The following is a 25098-nucleotide window of genomic DNA, read 5'->3' on the forward strand; positions in this document are numbered from 1 at the left end:
TAATAAGGGGAGCAACAGGAATAAAATATGAGCAAACACTGCCCACTTCTGACCTGGCCACAGGTAGTCTTTAACGCCATAGGTTTCATAGTACGTTTAAAATAAATTCACTCACTGCAGTCGAGAGTCTGGATGCTAATGTCATTTCAAGGTTTCCTTTCAGGCCCAGCAATGCAGGAACCAAGATGAACACTTCTGTAAGATTTTTAAACACCTCCCAATGCTATTGGAAGAACAAAAATATAAAGACGTGGTTATCATTTCATTTTTTTTATAACAGAAAAGAATTCTAAGAAAATAAGAATAAAACACAAGTATCGAATGTAAAGCACATCAATGATATGTCGCTCTACTCAGGCACAGTCACCCAAGTCTATGTGCAGAAGCTATCCGATAAGCATTTTTCTTACGATCATCTATCATTACTGTGTAGAAAATCACAGTCATACTTATGATGGGATCTTATATCTAACAGGGAGACAGAAGAAGCAGTGCTGCAGTTTACAACATGGAGGGCCGCATTGTGAAGTTTTTACATAATAACTTTTTTTTTATTATTATTATTCAGGTTACAGCAAGTCTGGGATAAGTTGCAATCATAGCAGTAATTCTACAAATCGAAATTACAGGTCTGACCAACAAAAGTAACAATTTTTAGATAAGAAAAGATATCATTAACTAAGGCTGTGTGCCCACGTTGCGGATTACAAGCGTATTTGCTGTGGACTTTCTGCAGCAGAAACACTTGTAAAACGCTTGGTAATCTGCATCCCATGGTCCCCAATGAGAATCCGCAAGTTCTATGCCCATGCTGCGGATTTTTCCGCAGCGTTTATGCTGCGTTCAAAAATCCGCAGCATGTTCATTAACTTTGCGTTTCCGCAAGCGGAATTGCCTTATACAATGCAATAAAAAACGCAAGGCAATTCCGCATGTCGAAAACGCGTGAAAAACGCACAATAAACGCTCGATAAACGCTTGCGGAATTCCGCATGCGTTTTTCCGGGAGAGGACATGCGGAAATGAAGCAGAAATTTTCTGCTTCATTTCCGCAATGTGGGCACATAGCCTAAGACTTAGATTAAATGGATTAAGAGGGAACTGCTGTTTCCCAGAAACCGCACCATGTCTGTCCATGGGAGGTGTCTGGTGTTGTAGCTCACCCAATTAAAGGGAACTTGTAAGTTCCTCATGCTGGCCAAACCACAGACAGAATGGATCAGAACCTGGATCCACCACTGCTGCCAAGTATGTTTCTCTCTGAAACGCTCCAGCTTTAGGCCTCATTCACACACACGTCAGTAAATTTGCAGTGTTTGTACACCAAACCCAGGAGTGGAACTTACAGGGAAAAATTATAATTAAAAAATCAACACCTGTTCTGTGTTTTGGAGAAACTTCTGGTTTTGGCATACAAATACTGATGAAATACTGATGCAAAAATACTGATGTGTGAATGAGGCCTTATAGTGTCAAGTGTAAAGATCTGGCCGGGGACCAAAGGCAGACATGACACTAGCTGCCTTCCCCCTGCACCGGTCTAGTTGTTTGATAGGTCTCTCCCATGTGTGCACATAGTGAGAGACCTGTAAATCAGCCAGAGTGGTGCAGGATCTTTAAACTAGGTTTTCTTTCAAATACCAGAACATTTCAGAGAAAAACATACCGTAATCAGCTCTGATTTATACTGCACGCGGTTTGGGCAGCATGAATCGACTGACAGATTAAATGCATGGAGATGAACTGCAATACCAGACACAACCTGTTTCTGGGGGAAAAATAGTAGTCCCTTATATTCTAGGCCGTGACAATCCCTTTAACTTTTTACCATTGATCTTTACATATACTAACACTGGAAATAATTATTACAAACAAACTGAAACAATATTAGCCCATTATAAACAGTCCTTAAAGGGAATCTGTCAGTAGGATCAACCTAAGCCATCTATATTGGCATGCAGGTTATAGGAAGCGGAATAAAATAATACCTTGATAAAACTGATGTTTTATTCCAGAGAAATCCGTGTTTTAATATGTAAATGAGCTTTTAAAAGGGAACCTGTCACATGAAAAAACACTATTAACTTACAGATATGGGGTTAATCTGCAGGTTAATAGCGTTTTGAACCTGCCCGGTGCCCGCACTTAGAGCCCTGCAGACGAGAGGAAATTAACTTTATTCCCGGCAGTGTTCAGCTTTCAGTCACAGGGGCGGCTTCAGTCACTGCTCTGTGTATAGAGAGGAGCAGCTGTAACCGGCCCCCCGGCACTGACTGACAGCAGACTCTAATGCTGAAATAGCAAATAGAGGTTGATCCAGCACTTACAATAAAATACAAAACTTTTATTCCATTATTTTAAAAACATATATCAAATGCTGAGCTGCTGTCAGTCAGTGTTGGGGGTGCGGATACAGCCACCGCTTTCTATACACTGAGTAGTGACTGAACCCGCGCCTGCACCGCACCCGTGACTGAACACCGAACACCGCCGGGAGGAATAAAGTACATTCCCTACCGGCAGCGAGGATCAAAGTGCAGGCGCCGGGCAAGATCAGAATGCTATTAAACTGGAAAATAACCCGATATCTGCAGGTTAATAGCGTTTTTTTCACATGACAGGTTCCCTTTAAGATCTATGGGCTGGACAAATATCTCCCTGAGAATTTCCTTCCAGGGCTTATTTTAAATGAAAGGGGACGTTATCAGTGTGAGACATTTAGATCAGGAAAGCGGACTGTCAGTTATTACATGTCTCACACTGGTAATGCTCAATTTCATTTTGCATAATCTCTGGAGGTAGACTCTTGGGGAGATCCGTGTCTGGCCCATAGATCTTAACAGCTCATTTACATATTAAGAAAAACATGGATTTCTTGGGAATCAGACATCGGATCGGAGTACTCAAACTTTCCATTTTCTATTGAGCCCGTACCTCACTCTGTGCTTCTACCTGCTGACCAGCTTCTAAGCGATCGGTGGTGGTCTTACGACCTGGTCTCCAACCGATCTACTACAAGTTAGGTAGCACCTAGTTGGAATACCCTTTGACAAAAATGTCAAACATTCACCAACCGGAAAAATTATTGAAAATAAATTACATAATCCTAAAGAAATATCATAGTCTATTGATTCTTGGCATATTATAGTCAATTCAGTAAAATGTAGTAAATACCGGTAAAGAGAAACATTCCAGTTTATGCTCTAGTAAATTCTTCATGGTTTCATATATAAATACATGACGATTAAAAACCATTTATATACAGACCTGTACAATGTCTAGAACCATTCCAGCTGACACCGTTCCGAACCCTGCTAGCAGGAATGGCACAAGTATTTGGAGGGCCATCGTAGAGCTAGATTCTTTTGGCAGTTTTTTGCCCCCCTCAAGAAGGGCGTCAGTGTCCCCATCTCCAGGATTCCTACCATCCTGCAACATTGTATCCGTTTCCGAGGCATCCCTCCCGTCACAGTAATCATAGGAGTCATAGCTTGTACTGCAAATATTCGAGCAGTGTGGGCCATTTCCAAGATAGCTCGGCTCAGAGAAGTGATGATACTCAAGATGCTGGTCAGCTCGGAGGTTAAAACCATGTCCTGATGGTGACAAGCCATTGATTTTCTTCAGTCTGTCTTCCTGGCCTTTGTGGCACATTAGTGGAACCATGCTCAAGAGAAGAGTTAAGAACTTGTCAGACTGAATTGGTTTCAAGCTAACATTCCAGTCTACTGGCTCCGTATTTGTGAATATGTTATAAGGACGCCCATGGCTGTCACTCATTCTGCTGTATGTGCTCTTTCAGGAAGAGAGAAATCCTCTTGGACTGGCTCCTAGAAAAACACAAGAAGACCCTTTTACATGTGCAAAGTTACACAGTAAGTCCATATGCCTGCATTCTGCACAGGCTTCATCAGTGCAACATGTGCTGTAACCTGGGGCACATAACCAAATATTGGCTTTCACCATTTCACTAGATGAACATAAGAAGACAACTAAATGAGGTTTTTTGACAATCATTTTCAGGGTACTGGAGTCTATAGACTAGATGCCTATAGATGTGAGGACATTGATAGTCCAGACGCAGTATTTCCAATATATTCCATAGATCCGTCTCTCACTAACACTTCTCAGTCAATAATGTTTCCTCTACAGTTGTTCTTTTTTCTCCTGACAGAATTTTAAAACTGCAGCGTTTTTTTTTAAATCTGTATCATGTCAACGCTTTCATATTTATTACCCCTAAAAAACAATTATAAAGTGCACAAACGTGTTTTTCTGTGTTTTTGATGAATAAAAACTAACTTTATTAAACATGTACTACAGACAAATTTCACATTCAATCTTCGAAAAAAAAAGCGAAGCAAAAATGCCTCAAAAACTGTATTTTGAACACAGCATTTTACTGCCTAAAGAGCAGGTTTTGGCTGCAGAAAAACGAACACAAAACGCTGTGTGTGAACACAGCCTAAATATACAGTTATTCTCTTTTTATACAAACTTCTCATTCTTTAAAAAAAAAAGAAGTGAGAGACCAAATATTATGCAATTAAAAAAACAATTTAAGTCAATTTTATGCAAAATTCTGGTAAATCGTTTTCTGCCTGGATTATGTTTTTTTGCATATTCTCGTTTTGTAAATATATTCTAAGATGTATACAGGAAAGTGCTACATGCAATGTAAGAACATCAAGGATGATTACATCTAAAGTTTACTAAAGACAGAACTACACTGGAGATGAGCACAAATAACAAGGGTAATCAGAGGGAAGTTTCCAATAAAAGCAAATAAATCTGAACAAGGCATAGATTGCAGATGGAGAATATGAAAAACAACAGTCTTATTTATGCACTCTTTTTTACATTTGGGCAGGTCTATGTATCACGGTCCATGTACAGACCAGCCGAGGATCTCATGACCCAACTCAACGGCCTCCTATATGCCTAAAAGGCTGTTGAGTTTGGGTCAGGAGACCAGCGGACAGTCCGTACATCATGGCCTGTGCGTGGACCGTGATACATAGATGTGTGACACCAACAATACGGCTTTTGTTTTTTATTTCAATTATTAGAATTCTCAAAAGTGATCACAACCAACTATGCTTGTTGTAAAGACGTACGGAAACATCAAAACATTAGGATGGACCTTGACCAATTATTTCAGCTTTCAAACAAGTTCTCAAAAAACACAAAGAAAGATGTATTAATCTATATTTAATTAGTGGACACCACGAGAAGAAAAAAAGAAAAAGAAAAAAATAGTAAGGGAATTAGGAGGAGAGGATATAAGTAGGTGTCAGGTGGTAATTGCAGGAGGTGTATGTCCCTTCAGTATGGTATAAATGTACAACTTTAATCTTGCGGAGTAACTACAATACAAATAAGAAAAGCAGAAAGAAAACCACAGACGTAGTAAACAGAGACATGAACACAAGATCATCTCTAAAAGGCACTTACCTGGGTATAAATGCCGGCACGTTCCACAAGCCTTACCGAAAACTTTAAAGTGCTCCAGTAGAGAGAATGCATATGCCACATGTACAGCAAGGAGTACAGTGAAACCTTGCACTCAATGGACCCACATAAGCAATTTCCCCATGACCTATAATAACAAATCCTCTATCAGTCTGTAAGGAACTCATCTCAATGACAGGAATCATTTTCCAAAGTCCAAGTTATGTTACAACACAGTGCTACGCCTTCCCCTGAATACTTCGGATGAACTAGAAAGAGGGATAGGCTTAATAAGTGCCAACTGACGAAAACCAAAGCTCAGAATCAAACCAGCTGTGGCATTTTAAGAGGACTTCTTATCAGCTCTTACCATCCCTGAGGCGTTCCTGCCAAGATCCACCTGTCTGTGCTGAACATCTAGGCTGGGGCTACAAGGCGACTTTGGCTGCAACATAGGTTGCACAGTCAAAGATCGCTGTATATATAATGGAAGTGGATGAGATCTCTTTGTGACCTATCAGGTACTGTGACCATGACCAGCATACAGCAATCTTTGACCTGTGATGTGACCAACGTTGCCATTTAGCCCCAACCTTTTGGCATAGTACAAGGAATTGGTTAACTAATCTTATTGAGTACAGAACTTTCTCCAGAGCAGTAAGTAGACTTTCCTATAGTTACTAGCACATGGGAACATGTCCTGGCCACCCTACAACGAAACACTTTCTGCAGCTTGCCCATGTTTTTATCCCCTTCCAGTTCTCCCTTCCATATCTCTAGGATATTTAGACGGAGCTTGGAGAACACAGAGGCGTTTTATTTACAGCTGCTGTCCAAAGCATGGACGCTGAATACACCCCATTCAGCACCCACATATTCCCTTAGCAAGTTCATATATATTATAATAAGACTGTGACAACACTGTTAGCAAAAGAGCACATTTTAGTTCTCAAAGAAGCTTCCTACAAGCACCCAAATAAAATTCTATTCACGTTTTGCTCCCTTTACATTCGGTGCATCTCCAGATGCATGTCAGGACACAATTTATCCCAAGATTGGGCCAAAAAGATATCTGAAGACAGATTTTTCAAAGGTTTTATGGACTGATGAGATGAGAGTGACTCTTGATGTCCCAGATGGATGGACATTTTACTTCCTTTGGACATATATGAGTACCTCTCTGAACAGTGTCTGGCAGGCTGTGGTTAATGTTGCCCAAAAAGTTGATTATCATCATATTAAGAAATTGACAGACTCCATGGATGGAACTTATGACTGTTATTGAAAAGATGTCTGGCTACTGATATTTTTTTGAAATATGAAAAATGTATTTTTGTACATTTTGAGTTATTTGGTTATTATTCTCACTTTCACAGAGGAAAATAAACAATGGAGATGGAAAATTTAAGTTTTTCATTTATTGCATAACAATTCTGTACACTAATAGCCACCCAATAATTCTGCACACATAGATATTCTCCTTAGGCTATGTGCCCACGATGCAGAAATGCTCTGGATTTTTCCTGAGCGTTTCTGCATCTCCCTGGCAGAAAAAACGCCTGCGGATTGTACATGCGGATTGTACATGCGGATTGTACATGCGGACTGTACATGCGGATTGTACATGCGGATTGTACATGTGTTTTTCCTGCCAGGGACAAGCGGATGTGAAGTGTTCTTCACATGCATTTCCACATGCGGGTTGACCAGCGCTTTCCAAGCGATTTTAGCATCACTTGGAAAGTGCTTGACAACTTGGTCACACTATATAAATGCCTGCAACCGGCATGGATTTATATAGTGTGACCGTTAAGAATGTTTAAAAATAAAAAAATCTATACTTACCTTCCGATGGCCCCCGCAGTCTTGCTGCGCTCCTGTGCTGGCTGCCGGCAGATCGCGGTACACTGAAGGACCTGCCGATGTCACCGTCGCGTGACCCGTCACATGACTATGACGTCAGCGCAGGTCGTCCAGTCCATCGCGATCTGCCGGCATGAGAGGAGGAGCGCACCGGGGGCCGTCAGAAGGTAAATATATATTTATTTTTTATTTTATTCTTTTTTTTACAGGTTCTATGGTACCCGGGTCCGGAGGAGAGTCTCCTCTTCTCTAGACCCGGGTACCATCCACACATTGAACACATGTATTCCGCATGTGCTTATCTAGTGGAGCGGAATACATGCATTCTAATGCAAGTCAATGGCGGCGAAAACGCAGCACTTCCGCAAAATAATTGGTAGTGCTGCATTTTTTTTCCGCAATGATAATCCGCAGCGGAAATTTCCGCAGCATGTGCAAAGCACATGCGGATTATCATTGGGGAACATGGCAGGCCTTCTACCATGCGTTTTTTAAGCTTTTCTGCAGCGGTTTTGCATCGTGGGCACACAGCCTAAGAAAGGCAAAACCTCACTTTTTTATATTTTCTTAAATATTAAGCCTTCAGATCTGTTAACTTTTTGGATTAAATGACAGCGCTGTAGCTGTTCAGTAACAAAATGATTCATTAAAAATACAAATTTCCTAAAAATTGTGCAGACGATGTATACAGCCTCATACATAATACCTACTGCAGTCAATGGCATAAATCATTTCTTTGATAGACATAGGCAGGAATCTGGTTACTATTCCACTTTTCCGCCATATTAGTACCTAAATGGGGTCCCATTAACAGCATATAATGACATACAGGACGGAATCTGCAACTACAGTTGAAACCAGAAGTTTATATACACTATATACACATGCACACACGTGGTCACAATTGTAGGTACCCCTCGTTTAATGAAAGAAAAATCACAATGGTCATAGAAATAACTTGAATCTGACAAAAGTAATAATAAATTAAAAATCTATGAAAATGAACAAATGAAAGTCAGACATTGCTTTTCAACCCTTCTTCGACATAATTTTAAAAAAAAAAAATGAAACTCATGAAATAGGCCTGGACAGAAATGATGGTACCCCTGAAAATAATGTGACAAAAGCCTTAGTTACTTACCGGTAATGGGATTTTTCGGAACCCATGACAGCACCACGAGAAAGAGGATCCGCCCATCAAGGACAGGAAACCTACATGTTAAAAAGGGCGGCACCTCTCTCCCACCTCAGTTTAAGTTAACAGAGCATGAGAGGACCGCCAAGGTTAATTACAAGACAAAAAAACACAATATTCATTTTAAGCCAATGACTTTAACTAACTTCCCCCGGGGGTGCAAAAAAGGAAAATAACCCTACGGGGGTGCAAAACACCAGTGTAGGGAGGGAATATAAGGGTGCTGTCATGGGCTCCGAAAAATCCTGTTACCGGTAAGTAACTAAGGCTTTATTTGTACTCCCATGACAGCACCACGAGAGAATTACAGAGACGAAGGAGATTAGGGAGGTACCCCAGCCTGAAGCACCCTTTTCCCAAAGGTGAGATCAGAGGAATCACCCAAATCTAACCTATAATGCCTATAGAAGGTGGAGGGAGAAGACCAGGTGGCAGCCTTACATATGTCTTAGATGGAAACGCCCATCTTCTCGGCCCAGGAAGTTGCTACTGCTCTGGTGGAGTGTGCCCTCAACCCCTCCGGTACTTCCTTATCTCCCGAAGAGTAGGCGAGGGTGATGGCCTCTCTAATCCACCTCGCAATTGTAGATTTTGAAGCTTTACAACCTTTCCTAGCCCCCTGATGGCATATAAATAGGGAACTATCTTTCCTAAAACTCTGTGAGACCTCCAGATATTTAAGTATGCACCTCCTAACATCTAATGTGTGTAGTTTCTCCTCTTTCTGATTTTTAGGGGGAAAACAAAAAGTTAGAAGATTTACCTCTTGAGTCCTATGAAATCGTGAGACTACTTTTGGAAGAAAGGCTGGGTCAGGCCTTAGTACAATTCAATCATCTAGAATTCGAGTAAACGGTGGGGATATAGAAAGAGCTTGTATGTCACTTACTCTTCTGGCCGAAATCAGGGCAACTAACAGGGCTGTCTTAAGAAGAATAATTTTATGGGAGGCTGAATCTAGGGGCTCGAAGGGAGGGTTAGTCAAGGCATTTAAGACCAGGTTTAAATCCCAGGGAGAAGATCTGGATTTAATAATAGGTCTATACCTGAAAGAGGCTTTAACAAACCGTGCTACCCAATAATTAGCCGCTATATCAAAAGAAAATAAGGCTCCTAAAGCCAAAACTTGTACTTTCAATGTAATAGTGGTTAGGCCCTGTTCTAAACCCCGCTGTAGAAATTCTAGTATCTTCCCAATAGGGACCCCATCCTCTGGTTTGAATTCTGAAAAGGACAGGAACTTCCTCCAAGTTCTAGCGTAGATGCGGGTAGTAACGGGCTTTCTGCTACATAGGAGAGTGTTTACTAAATTCGTGGAAAACCCTTTGCTGGTTAACAGTGCCCTTTCAAATTCCATGCCATTAAATGGAGATTTGAGGCTGGAGGATGGGAAACCGGACCCTGAGTGAGAAGGTCCGGAATCTCTGGAAGGACCCAGGAGTCTGATATTGACATTCTCCAGAGACAAGAGAACCATGGTCTCTTGGGCCAAAAGGGGCATATGAGGATTATTCTGGCTTTGTCTGCCCTGATTTTCCTTGTAACTGACGGAAGCAGGACCATTGGAGGGAATGCATACGCCAAAGGAAACTCCCAGGGAATCATGAAGGAGTCCACTGCCAGGGGCCTTTCTCTGGGGTTTAGAAAACAAAACGTTGCCACCTTCCGATTGTATTTTGTCACGAACAAGTCCACTGTTGGAAGACCCCACATTGCAACAATCTTGGAGAATATCTGACGGTTCAAGGACCATTCTCCTTCTTTTAGGGAATTGCGGCTGAGAAAATCTGCTCTGACGTTTTCTTTTCCTCTTAGATGTACAGCAGAAAGGGAGAGAAAATGTTCTTCTGCTTTCTGAAGAAGTTTGTCTGCTACTCTCATTAAGTCTTTTGAATGGGTTCCCCCTTGATGATTTATATATGCTACTGTCACTTGATTGTCCGAGAGTATGTGGACACCCTGGCCCTGTAAATATACAAGGAACCCATTGAGTGCATGATCAACTGCCAAAAGTTCCTTAACATTCGAGGAAAACTGTACCTCATTGGTTGACCAGGTCCCCTGAATTAAGTTACCTTCAAAGTGAGCTCCCCAACCTGTAGAACTTGCATCCGTAGTCAAGACTGCAGTAGGTTTACTTTCCCAAGGGACTCCCCTAGAAAGATTAGTGTATACCAACCACCAACGAAGGGATTGTAAGGAGCGAGGGGCCAAGGTGAATTCCTGGTCTAGATGACCATCTACAATTGAGTCGTTATATAATATATCCCATTGAAGTGCCCTTGAGTGAAATTGGGACCAACGCACAGCGGTAAAACTTGAGGTCAGGGTCCCCAATAATGACATGGATCTACGGAGTGACATAGAAGGTCTATCCATACATTGTTTCACTAGGCCCTGGATTTTTGCAATCTTTTTCTCTGACAAATGGCATAACTGTCTTTCTGAATCTAAAATGACCCCCAGGAACTGTTGAGCCTTTTGTGGAGTCAACCTAGATTTTTCCAGATTTAGAAACCAACCTAGGCCTTCTAGGACAAAAATTGTCACTTGAAGGTGGGCTTCGCATTGTACAAAGGAGTCCCCCACTATCAGGAAATCATCAAGGTAAGGGATTATCAAGATGTCTTTTTCTCTTATATGGGCCATAACCTCTGCCACTAGTTTGGTAAAAACTCTCGGGGCTATTGCCAACCCAAAGGGAAGGGCGGTATACTGGAAGTGTTTAACTACCCCTTTTATTTCAATGGCCACCCTCAAATACTTTTGATAATCATTATGAATGGGAACATGGTATCTATTTTAAGAAAACTATTTAAGGATCTTAAATTTATGATTGTCCTGAACTACCCATCTGGTTTGGGGACCAGGAAGAGCGAGGGGTAGAATCCGTATCCCTCTTCTGTTTTCGGAACCTCAATCAGGACGTTTTTCTTTATTAGGTCTTGAATCTCCGATACGAGGGCTGTCTGCCGCTCTGGGGAGGAACTAGAGGGAATAATCATGAATCTTCTGTAAGGAAGGGTTTGAAATTGAAATTTAAGACCAAATCTAATTTGGCTCAAAATCCAACTGCTATGTGAAATACGTTCCCAAGCCGGGAAAAACAACGACAATCTCCCTCCCACCTGGGCCGATTGTGATTCCCCAGGCTTCTGCTCATCTTTGGAAGAAGAACCAAAGAGTAAGCCTCTACCTTTGCGACCTCTTTCTTCAAATTTTTCCTGTTCACTTAAAAAATCTTCTTCGGACAAATTTCTTTCTCCGAAATGATTTCTTAAGAGAGGGTAGAGATACAGACGGAAACCCCTTCTTAGGATCTCCAGCTTTTTCCAAAAGTTCATCCATGGTTTGGCCGAAAAGATATTCCCCCTCACAAGGAATTGTACAAAGTCTAGATTTCGTTTGTACATCTCCAGGCCAGCATTTAAGCCATAGGGCTCTCCGAGCAGCATTTGATAGAGCTGATGATTTCGCTGCCAGTCTAACTGAGTCCGCAGATGCGTCAGCAAGAAAGGCCGCTGCACCCTGCACTAGGGGAAGGGAAGAAATAATCTCCTTCCTGGAGACACCCTTCTTCAGTTGGTTGTCTAGCTGTTCCAGCAAGACCATCAGGGCTCTAGATGTGCAGGTGGCTGCTACTGCTGGTTTCAGGACTCCAGCAGTTGTCTCCCATGCACCTTTCAAAAAAGGTATCTGCTCGTCTGTCCAGGGGGTCACTTAATGCTCCTATGTCGTCGAAGGGGAGAGAAGACTTCTTTGATGCCTTAGCAATGGCAACATCTAGCTTTGGTGCCTTTGACCAAGAGGAACTTGCGGCATCATCAAACGGATACCTCCTTTTGAAGGAGGGAGGGATGCTGCCCTTCCTGTCTGGCTTTTGCCACTCTCTATCAATGAGGTCTTTAATTTTAGTATTCATGGGGAAACATATCTTCTTTTTCTGACCTAATCCCCCAAACATTACATCCTCCAAAGATTTTTCTGGTCTAGTGTCCACAATACGCATGGTAGTTCGGACAGCTTTCACCAAGGCATCAACCTCATTCAGAGGAAAACATTGTCTATCAGACTCGCTATTAGAGGAAGAGAGGGAAGAGGAAGAAATGTCTGAGATATCAGAGTCTGAGTCTGGCTGAAGGTCCTGAGGAGAATGCCCGGGCTCAGAATTCCCTCGCAAAGCCTTGCCTATTTCTTCTTTAATTAAAGTATTTAGACCTAAGGAAAACCCCAGGGTTTCTTCCGTCATCACCTTGTCAATACAAAGTTGGCACAATTTCTTAACATATGCATCAGGGAGCGGGTTGCTGCATAGGGCACATTCCTTATGTTTTGATTTAAATGAACATTTCTTGGTCTGAAAAAATTATAGACCGAGAAGTAGAAGTAGAATTAGTAGAACTTTCACGAAGATTCCACTTACCCCCTGGAATATGTGGTACCGTAGAAACAGAGGAATCCTTCTTAAGAGGCGGAGAATCACGCCGAACAATAGGACCTTCCTTCCTGCTTTTTGCGGCGAACTTCTTAGTCGAACGACTGGACCCAGACCGGGAACGATGTTGCAAAGCCTGTTGTGAGAGCTCCCCAGAGGGCTGCTCCTGCAGCAGTTGCTCTTGCTGAGGTGATAGCTGCTCTTGTGAAGCTCCCATGTTGAAAAAACAATGGGCTGGGAAGCACCTCTGTATGCTGCCAGGTCCTTTTTATACTCGCCATACCTGGTACCTGTGTGGTGAGTTCCCCCCACCCCACCCCTAGTCAGCGGTGAACAGACTGCTAAGCCCCGCTCCGGCGTCCTCGCTCGCATGCGGCCCATACACTTCCTGGCCTTGCGCGCGAACCACGCCCACTTCCGACGGAAGCCTCAGGTGCACCGGAAATATGTCATAGGGCCGCACCTGTCACGTTCCCCGCTGGCGTGGCCCAGATCTCCTGCATAATGTAGAGGGGGGGGAGGGGTTGCCCGCATGCGGACAGCCACACATAGCGGACAATCCACCTCAGCAAGAGGGGATGTCACGCTCACCGCAATGCACACGGAGGTGCCCCAATGAGCCCTGCCGTGGCATCTCCAGAAGTCCAGAACCGACAAGGGCAGGGACTTCACCGCCCCAGGCACCCTGTCTATTCCATCTGGGGCAAGAGATCTTTTCTTCTTCCTGCAGGTAAGCCTGATAGGTCTCCCATCAAGGACAGGAAACCTAAACTGATGCGGGAGAGAGGTGCCGCCCTTTTTAACCTGTATTTTTCCTGTCCTTGATGGGCGGATCCTCTCTCTCGTGGTGCTGTCATGGGAGTACTAATAAAAGGGACATGTTAAATCAAGTTGTGTCCACTAAAGGTGTCTACAATCTTGTAATCAGTCAGTGGGCCTGTATATAGGGCTACAGATACTCACTGTGCTGTTTGGTGACATGGTGTGTACCACAGTCAACATGGACCAGAGGAAGCAAAGGAAAGAATTGTCTCAGGAGATTAGAAAGAAAATTATAGACAAGCATGTTAAAGGTAAAGGTTATAAGACCATCCCCAAGCAGCTTGATGTTCCTGTGACTACAGTTGCACATATTATTCAGAAATTTAAGATCCATGGGACTGTAGCCAACCTCCCGGGACGTGGCTGAAGGAGGAAAATTGATAACAAATCAAAGAGACGGATAATACAAATGGTAACAAAAGAGTCAAGGATAACTTCTAAAGAGATTAAAGGTGAACTTCAAGCTCAAGGAACATCCATGTCAGATCGCACCATCAGTCGTTGTTTGATCCAAAGTGGACTTCATGGGAGACGACCAATGAGAACACCATTGTTGAAAAAAAAACATAAAAAAGCCAGACTGGAATTTGCCAAACTACATGTTGACAAGCCACAAAGCTTCTGGGAGAATGTCCTATGGACAGATGAGATAAAAATGGAAGTTTTTGGCAAGGCACATCAGCTCTATGTTCACAGACAAAAAAATGAAGCATATCAAGAAAAGAACACTGTCCCTACTGAGAAACATGGAGGAGGCTCTGTTATGTTCTGGTGCTGGTTTGCTGCATGGGGCACAGGGTATCTTGAATCTGTGCAGGTACAATGAAATCTCAAGACTATCAAGGGATTCTAGAGAGAAATGTGCTGCACAGTGTCAGAAAGCTTGGTCTCAGTCACAGGTCATGGGTCTTGCAACAGGATAATGACCCAAAACACACAGCTAAAAACACCCAAGAATGGCTAAGAGGAAAACATTGGACTATTCTGAAGTGGCCTTCTATGAGCCCTGACCTAAATCCTATTGAGCATCTTTGGAAAGAGCTGACACGAGACAACTGGAGCAGTTTGCTCATGAGTGGGCCAAAATATCTGTCGAGAGGTGCAGAAGTCTCATTGACAATTTCTGGAATCGTTTGATTGCAGTGATTGCCTCAAAGGTTGTTCAACAAAATATTAAGTTAAGAAGTGTACCATCATTTCTGTCCAGGCCTATTTCATCAGTTTAAATTTTTTTTAAATTCTGTGGAAGCAGGGTTGAAAAGCAATGACTGACTTTCATTTGTTCATTTTCATAGATTTTTAATTTATTATTACTTTTGTCAGATTCAAGTTATTTCTGTGACCATTGTGGGCTTTTCTTTCATTAAACGAGGGGTACCAACAATTTTGATCACGTGTGTAAAAAGACACATATGCATGTTTTTCTCAATATCTGACATGAAATCAGAATAAACCTTTCCCGTTTTAGGTCAATTAGGATTACCATAATATTTATATTTGCCAAATGCCAGAATAATGAGAGAGAGAATGTTTTAAGGCATTTTTATTACTTACTGCAAAGTCAAAAGTTTACATACATTAAGATTCCTATGCCTTTATACAATTCTGGACTGCCCATATGATGATGTCATGTGTTTGGAAGCTTCTGATTTTTGGCAACATGTGAGTTAATTAGAGACACACCTGTGGATGTATTTTAATGCACACCTGAAACATACTGCTTCTTTGTGTAGCATCATGGGAAAGTCTAAAGAAATCAGCCAAGATATCAGGAAGAGAATTGTGGACTTGCACAAGTCTGGCTCATCCTTGGGTACAATTTCAAGATACCTGAAGGCTCCTCGTTCATCTGTACAAACAATTATACGCAAGTACAAACAAGATCTCAAAACATCAGCCAGGAAGTTAAAGCTTGGGCGGAAATGGGTCTTCCAAATAGACAATGACCCAAAGCATACTGTCAAGATGGTAAAGTGGCTTAAGGATAACAAAGTCAATGTTTTGGAGTGGCCATCACAAAGCCCTGATCTCAATCCTATTGAAAATTTATGGGCAAAGCTGAAAAGGCAGGTGCGAGCAAGGCGACCTACAAACCAGGATCAGTTACACCAGTTTTGTCAGGAGGAATGGGCCCAAATTCCGACCAACTATTGTGAGAAGCTTGTGGAAGGATATCCCAAACGTTTGACTCAAGGCATTCAGTTAAGGGCAATGGTACCAAATACTAATGAAATGTATGTAAACTTTTGACTTTGCAGTTAGTAATAAAAATGTCTTAAAACATTCTCTCTCTCTCATTATTCTGGCATTTGGCAAACATTAAAAATGATGGTAATCCTAACTGACCTAAAACGGGAAAGGTTTATTCTGATTTCATGTCAGATATTGAGGAAAACATACATACGTGTGTTTTTATATAGTGTATGTAAACTTTTGGTTTCAACTGTACATTGTCAGAACAATGCAAAGTAGTATAGATCAATAATGGAAAATGTATTTGCGTCGCTATACAGTTGGCTCTCCAATGACTATTTGAGCAATGACTATTTGAGCAATGACTATTTGGAATGCTTGGTATTTACTCTGTGTACAAGAAGTTCAGAATGTGTTGGTGTTGAGGCTCCTTAAAACGCAGCAGTATGTGAATGAATTTACCCTCTATATTTAACAGGTCAAGCGACAAAGGACATCTCATCACTTTCGTGTTGTGTGTTAGTGTCAATAAGGCGGTTATTGAAATACGCATTAATATTTGCAATACCATGACTTTACTAACAATTAAACCTACAGCACACTGAGCACGGACATACCAGTATAGTGATGTAATGAGTCACTGGGTTTATTTGTCTGTTATCTGCCAAAAAAAGAAACTAAAAATACATAAAGCCATGCTAAACTTATATATGAATATAGGCAGAGGTGGACATACTGTATGTGAAGCCAATTAAGCTGCACAAGGACCAAAACAGGAGAGGGACCCATTCATTTCACAGGTTTGTCCACTACTAATAAAAATAGACTTCAGGAAGTGAAAAAAATATATACATCATAATAATAAAAAAAAATATTACATATACAGTATATAAAATATATTTATTGTTATAATATTATTTAATATAAATATATATATATTTTTTAATTATACCCCCCTCCTGAATCAGTACCAGTCCTCTGTACACAGCACTGCATCCCCCACCAGTCTGCTAATCAGTTGTAGAATTCAAATTTTGTTCAAAAAGAAAAAAAAAAAACACACACCAAATTTCTGGGGTAAAACACTTTGAAAAGTCGCTAAATTTTTTCACAACTCGAAGTTGCGCAAAAATGGCGCCACTTTTGCCATTTTCACGCCAGTTCCAGCCACAGCCACCAAAGTGAGTAAAGCCTGCCCAACAAATATTTCAAAAGTTTCACGACTTTGGTGTAACATGCCAGAAATGTACTCTTCTTATTCCTGACTAAAGTAACATTTCTGGCAAAGAGCACAGAGGCACTCGCCATTGATCAGAGGCTCCTAATTCAATAAATGGCGGTGAGCGCCTCTAAATGAAATTGGTGCATCTTACTCCTCCTGCATGCCCATCATCAGTCTGGCGTAAGAAATGCCAGTCTTAAAGAGATGTCCATAACTAACATTTATTTTAATCCTAAATACCTATCTATTTAATGTCATAATCTAATCTCTTTTATAATAAACTTTAAATTAAAAATTAGGAATTTTTAATTAAAGTAAATTTAATGAGACTTCAGGAATCTCATTCCCTTTGATGAGACAGTAAAATGCTGCGTTTCAAAAAAACGCAAGAAAAAAAAAAGTGGGAAAACATGCCAAACACGCAACATGTGAATATACTTTTATGTTCTGGGTCACAAACCTGAACATGCACACACATGAAAATTTGCATGTATCTAGATAACTAAAAGGTGTAAAAGAATTCATATAACTTAAAAAAAAAAATGTAAACCTCCGTGATTCATTCTTACCTAATCTTTACCACTCTTCCTCCAGACACGGCCAAACCCCAAAACCCCTGAAGTATTCCATCTTGTAACAAACATAGTTCAACTAAATAGGGATAGAAAAGGCTTGACTGTTCCAACTATCCTAAAGTCAGGCGCAGGCGACATGTCCTTCTCCAGCTAATCTCAAATCAGGTGCAGATTTCCTGACCGACAGGTTATTCACGTTCAGGTTTTTGCTGGTTACTTTTGGAAATAGCATACATTTTTTTGTTTTTTTTCAATAATTCATTTGGATTAAGACTAATGTTTTATTATATAGGTATGTAAATATAGATCCGGCACTCCAGGTAAGTGGAAACATGCGCATTTATTAGTACAAATTCATCCACTATGTAAACATTATTGACGTTTCGGCCAATAGCATGGCCTTCATCAGAACCTCGGTGAAAATAGATTAAATGAACATGGGAGGCAGTATTCACTTTAGAAATGCTCCAGTTGTGCAGATACCCAGCGCCATTTGATGCCTACGTAAGATGATCCTCCTTGACTTTGTGCCATCACATGGAGCATTTCTAAAGTGAATACTGCCTCCCGTGTTCATTTAATCTATTTTCACCGAGGTTCTGATGAAGGCCATGCTATTGGCCGAAACGTCAATAATGTTTACATAGTGGATGAATTTGTACTAATAAATGCGCATGTTTCCACTTACCTGTAGTGCCGGATCTATATTTATGCCTTATTGTGGAGTGGAATCCTACCCGTGCACCCATATTATAGAGAGTGCCACGCAGCCTATTTTTTTTATAATATAGGTATACATATATTTATAAGAATGCCACTACTTTGCAGAATATATGGGGCTCATGTATTCAAAAAGGTGGTGGTAACTTCCTGCCTGTTCCGCTTCCATGACGTCGCAGCGACAGAGCAGCTGTTTCTCTTCCGCTCTGCTGACCAGGTGTGACTGCAGGAGTCACGTCGATTGACAGTCGACCCCCCTCCGCCTAACTGTGGGAAGACAGCTGTCTGTGACGCCCCGTTGACCGAGCAGCGCGGAAAAGGACGAGCTGCTCTGTTGACGTGAAGTAGCAGAGTCACCGGCAGGAGTGTGAGCTGGCGCTATTAGCAACTACCTGCTTGGTAGTTCTTAAGCCCATAGTATATAAAAAAAATAAAAAAAATATTCCCAGAAAATCCCTTTATAAATAGAGCATATAAAGTGTCAGAATCATGGAGGAGCAAGAATGGAATATGGATGAGAAGGCAGCCCTGCTGACATCTCAAACCGCTGCAGCCAATCATGGTTCTCGGCTGTAGCGGTGATGCGAGCTGTCGACATGACGTCACAACTGCAGCCAAAATACTGAGATTGCAGCAGATGAGAGTTGTTGATGGATTCGAGTACCTGCTACGTTTTCTATGTTACATATATAGGGCTAGAAAGTTTCACTGGCAGCGCAGATATGCCAAATGTCTTTGACCACAGATAATGTACATTTTTGCAAGCAAAATTCAGATAGATAATTGCAGGTTTAGTATGTAAAGTAAGCTACATTCACGTCTCTGTACGTTGGCCTACGGCCTACTGCATGTACACAAGTATGTTGGCCTACATTCAAAAACAGGTAAGAAGTCATAAGACCAGAATTCCTTAAATACTGTACAAATACATTTGTCAGGTAAGTAGTTCGAGGAAAAAACAGCAGCGTTCTTGGAGGTTTGTCAGTATTGATTTACCTAGAGGGGTAGTCTGTTGTAAAAAAAGAGGGGCAATGGTACATGGTCAAGCTGAGAAAGATGGCACAAGACCACAGAGGCAAATTATTGGCTGCAATACCACAGCGGCAGCTCGTCTGCAAAGAACTCTGGGGGGGCAGCCGAGACTCCAGATTACTCTTAGATATTATTTTGCACTAAAATTAAAGCGCATTTCTCACTAAATAGGGTAGGTGATAAATGTGTAATCTCTGGGGTCTGACTACTGGGACCAACAACATCCACAGAGCAGAAGTCCCAAAGTCATTGTGTGAATGGAGCGGTAGTGCAAATGCACGATTCATGTATCTGGAATGGTCTGATCGACCACAGTATCTTCATCAGTCTTATAAAAGTTGAATGAGCAGTCAGTCCGACAGTCCCACAGAAGTGAATGGAGTGGTCTGTTCACATTTGCAGACTCAGGAAGAGGGATAGGTAGGGCTCATAAGAGACCACCCAACAATAAAATATTTAATCACCTACCCCATGGAAAGATAATAAATGTATTTAGAGGGGAAAAACTCTTTAAAGACTTCGTTCTAAACAGTTTATAGGGTGAAGATACAATCGCATAAGGGAGCTGATCTGCAGTACTCAGCAGAAGCTGCTACACGCTGAATGGAGCTGTGCTGTCCAGCTCATTTCAATGTTTATATCTCACCTGGGCGGGTAACAGCTGACCAATGCTTTTGTTTTTCTTTTCTTTTTTTCTTTAACGTCGTTTTCCATGTGATAAAATTGATAAGACAGCATTGCTCTTCAAGTTAGTATGATTACAGCTATACCACATTTGTGTACAGCAGGTGAAATAAGTATCGAACATGTCACCAATTGTGCAAGTAAATATATCTCTAAAGGTGTCTTTGACATGAAATTCTCACCATATGTTGGTAACAACCCATCCAATCTACACGGGCAAAGAAATCAAACCATAAATGGCCATAAATTAAGTTATGTGTAATAATGAGAAATGACACAGGGAAAAATAATTGAATACATGAAGAAAGAAAGGTGCAAAAAGCCATGGAAAGTCATGACCGCAGCTGAAATCTATCAGTAATTAGAAAGCAATCCTGTCACTTAGTGAAAAATAATATCAGCTGGTTCAACTAATGGCTTATAAAAAGGTGTCTCATTACTAAGGTGCCACACAAGAAACATCTCGTGATGGGTAAAACCAGTGAGCTGTCTCAAAACCTTCTCAACCTTATTGTTTCTTTTTGGTATGTCATGTGTAGGGAAGCAGGAGCTATAGTCCTGGATGACAGGTATGTGTCACTGAGGTGGTGGGCCTCGGTGATATAAGTCCCAGAAAAGGAGACTCCTGCAATAATAGGCTGCTGAGGAAGTGTTTAATGGGACCAGATTTTGGAACTGCGATTTAGGAGCGGCCAAAGAGACTGGGTAGGAATGGTCGCTCTTATATCGCCAATCCACCTTTTGCAGCTCCTATAAAAGGCAGCTGCATGGCCTCCTGTGTGTGCTGGGAGCTGGTGAATCACCAGTGAGTGTGAAGCACGTTGATGCTAAACAAGAATCGGTACTGATGTCTGGGTGAGACCCTATTTGCTTCACCCTCTTTGAAAAAAAGAATGTTTTGTTACCACGTGTGTGCCAGAAAAAGGCAAGTGGTTCCTCTAAAGAACTGTGGAAGTTTATGCAGCCAATAAACCTCACTGTTTGGACACATGAACCCAATGCCTGTGCGAACTTTAGTGCCTAACTGCGCAGCGTCAAAAACTCATTGTTGGAATTTAACCTTATAGTGCAAAAAATACAAAAATTAAGAAAAAAAGCTAATATAAAACATATATGGATGAAACATTTCACAATTATTCGTACAAAGCGCTAACTTGTTCCAGATAGTAAACAGTGCTCCGCAGTACGCCCACATGGTACACAGTACAATAAACCCGAGTCTCGTGCAAATAAAGACACACTAGATAATAAACCATAGGGTATACAGCCAGCGCTGACACAAAAAGCTCAGTCACTCCGAGAGACATTCTAGCTCCCCACGTCATCTACATTACTTACCATTGTTCTCTTACCTATTGTTATCCCTGGATATTTCCTACACGTCATCTTACATTACAGTAGACTTCACTTCTTGTATAAATCTGTGCAAGGCATATGGAAGAAAATGTATATACTATAGTCAACCCCCACTAAAGGGCTTTTTCAGTTATAAAATGTTATCTCCTATCTACAAGGCAGGTGATAACTATTAGATAAGTAGATGTCCAAATATCGCCAGAGCGGGACCCTGTTTGAATGGAGTAGTGGTCCTCCATACACGCTGCGGCGTTATTCAAAGTTTATGGGACTTGTAAAGATAGTGGAGCACATCTGAATATGGGACAGAGGACATGAGACCACCTTCACATTCTGTCAACTGATGGGGGTTCCAGCTGTTGGCCATCACTAATGTAGCAGTTATCACCTAACCTATGGAGAAGTGATAACCTTTCATAACAAGAACACCCCTTTAAATAATAGATCTGCTCCCATAAAGCAGATGTACCCCCCTCCTTGTCTGGTGCACATCAAAGGCAGAAGCTAGTCAAACAATCAGGACATGCACTGCCAAGTGAAAGATGCCATGCGCTTTACACTACCACCTGTCTTTTTAGGACATCTGGAGGTGGCATAGGGGCAGTTATGTAACCATCGTCTGTGCCTGTGGAAAATAGTGGGGAAACTTTAAGAAAATGCAAAAAGAGACATTTTACTGTACATGATTGGATATTATAATTGCTCTCTCTCCACTGACAACAGCCTGTCTTCTATGAGGAGAGATCACATCAATTAATGATGCCGTCCCATTGTATATGTGTGACATATGGAAACTAGACTGAGAAGAACAGCACCCTGAGAATGGCTTGTGACCAACGAAAAATATCCTGGCTCTTTTATTAGCGAGACATCTGCAGGGGCACAAGACAGGTGTGGAATCTGTGTAGGAGCCAAGGTGTGGGCATTCTGCCATGCAACAAAGCCATGTACACAGACAACAAATCATTATTAAAAAGATCCACACTTCTCACCATCAGTGGGCACCGGTGATAGCGCCCATTACTACACTATAACCATCATCAACGGCGGGCACCGGTGACAGCGCCCATTACTACACTATAACCATCATCATCGGCGGGCACCGGTGACAGCGCCCATTACTACAATATAACCATCATCATCGGCGGGCACCGGTGACAGCACCCATTACTACACTATAACCATCATCAGAGGGCACCGGTGACAGCGCCCATTACTACACTATAACCATCATCAGCGGGAACAGGTGACAGCGCCCATTACTACACTATAACCATTATCATCGGCGGGCACTCGTGACAGCGCCCATTACTACACTATAACCATCATCATCAGGGGGCACCGATGACAGCGCCCATTACTACACTATAACCATCATCATCAGAGGGCACCGGTGACAGCGCCCATTACTACACTATAACCATCATCAGAGGGCACCGGTGACAGCGTCCATTACTACAATATAACCATCATAAGTGGGCACCGGTGACAGCGCCCATTACTACAATATAGCCATCATCAGTGGGCACCGGTGACAGCGCCCATTACTCCACTATAACCATCATCAGTGGGCACAGGTGACAGCGCCCATTACTACACTATAACCATCATCAGTGGGCACAGGTGACAGCGCCCATTACTACACTATAACCATCATCAGTGGGCACAGGTGACAGCGCCCATTACTACATTACAACCATCATCAGAGGGCACTGGTGACAGCGCCCATTACTACACTATAACCATCATCAGCGGGAATCGGTGACAGCGCCCATTACTACACTTTAACCATCATCAGCGGGAACAGGTGACAGCACCCATTACTACACTATAACCATCATCAGCAGAGGACATCAGTGACAGCGCCCATTACTACACTATAACCATCATCAGCGGACACCGGTGACAGCGCCCATTACTACACTATAACCATTATCATCGGCGGGCACTGGTGACAGCGCCCATTACTACACTATAACCATCATCATCAGAGGGACCGGTGACAGCGCCCATTACTACACTATAACCATCATCATCAGAGGGCACCGGTGACAGCGCCCATTACTCCACTATAACCATCATCAGAGGGGAACCGGTGACAGCGCCCATTACTCCACTATAACCATCATCAGAGGGCACCGGTGACAGCGCCCATTACTACACTATAACCATCATCAGTGGGCACTGGTGACAGCACCCATTACTCCACTATAACCATCATCAGTGGGCACCGGTGACAGCGCCCATTACTCCACTATAACCATCATCAGTGGGCACAGGTGACAGCGCCCATTACTACACTACAACCATCATCAGAGGGCACCGGTGACAGCGCCAATTACTACACTACAACCATCATCAGAGGGCACCGGTGACAGCGCCCATTACTACACTATAACCATCATCAGCGGGAATCGGTGACAGCGCCCATTACTCCACTATAACCATCATCAGCGGGCACCGGTGACAGCGCCCATTACTCCACTATAACCATCATCAGTGGGCACAGGTGACAGCGCCCATTACTACACTATAATCATCATCGGCGGGCACCGGTGACAGCACCCATTACTACACTATAACCATCATCAGAGGGCACCGGTGACAGCGCCCATTACTCCACTATAACCATCATCAGTGGGCACCGGTGACAGCACCCATTACTCCACTATAACCATCATCAGTGGGCACCGGTGACAGCGCCCATTACTCCACTATAACCATCATCAGTGGGCACAGGTGACAGCGCCCATTACTACACTACAACCATCATCAGAGGGCACCGGTGACAGCGCCCATTAGTGCACTATAACCATCATCAGAGGGCACCGGTGACAGCACCCATTACTACACTATAACCATCATCAGCGGGAATCGGTGACAGCGCCCATTACTCCACTATAACCATCATCAGAGGGCACCGGTGCCAGCGCCCATTACTACACTATAGCCATCATCAGAGGGCACCAGTGACAGCGCCCATTACTCCACTATAACCATCATCAGCGGGAATCGGTGACAGCGCCCATTACTACACTATAACCATCATCAGTACACTATAACCATCATCAGTGGGCACAGGTGCCAGCGCCCATTACTACACTATAGCCATCATCAGAGGGCACCAGTGACAGCGCCCATTACTCCACTATAGCCATCATCAGCGGGCACCGGTGCCAGCACACCTTACATACACTTTACATGTGATTGGCAGGACGCCCCGTTGTCAAGCAGATGTCAGGACCACACACACAGGTGTCAGCTCCCGTGCTGCTGGCTGCAGTCCATACCCCGGGCAGTACATAGGTGACAGCTATACCATACAGCGCCGTTAGCACACAGCACAGAAGCCGTTGTACCCGCTCACCTCCTGGCTTCCTCCCCCTCCATGGCACTGTGATCCCCCTGGGTCATGCCGCTCCTTGGTGACCAGACAGCACAACTGACAGTGACGGCTGACCGCAACGCAGACGTGGGGACAGGGCGGAGCGCAGAGCAGTGACGTCACTGGCCGCTCTCGAATTACTGGGTCCACGCGTATGGGCGGGAC

At 42.7% G+C, this 25098-nt stretch overlaps 1 protein-coding gene across 3 annotated transcripts in view; it reads right to left on the reverse strand.

Annotated features, from left to right (window-relative positions):
* The window catches only part of SLC41A2 (solute carrier family 41 member 2), a 100628-nt gene extending 75548 nt beyond the window's left edge, over nt 1-25080 (reverse strand). Inside the window, exons 1-4 of one of the 3 annotated variants that reach the window (XM_073651554.1) lie at nt 24916-25079; nt 5455-5599; nt 3268-3830; nt 116-223 (exon numbers count right to left, since the gene is read on the reverse strand). In XM_073651554.1, coding sequence (XP_073507655.1) covers nt 116-223; nt 3268-3780 — 621 coding nt within the window. In that variant the 5' untranslated portion in view covers nt 3781-3830; nt 5455-5599; nt 24916-25079. Of the gene's footprint in view, nt 1-115; nt 224-3267; nt 3831-5454; nt 5600-24915 lie in introns of all 3 variants that reach the window. The other 2 variants (XM_073651553.1, XM_073651555.1) reach the window with 2 other exon arrangements.
* Between the last annotated feature and the right edge of the window lie 18 nt (nt 25081-25098).

Source organism: Phyllobates terribilis, unplaced genomic scaffold, assembly GCF_046119375.1.
Source record: "Phyllobates terribilis strain yellow unplaced genomic scaffold, ASM4611937v1 Scaffold_11__3_contigs__length_659146591, whole genome shotgun sequence".
Classification (NCBI taxonomy): domain Eukaryota; kingdom Metazoa; phylum Chordata; class Amphibia; order Anura; family Dendrobatidae; genus Phyllobates; species Phyllobates terribilis.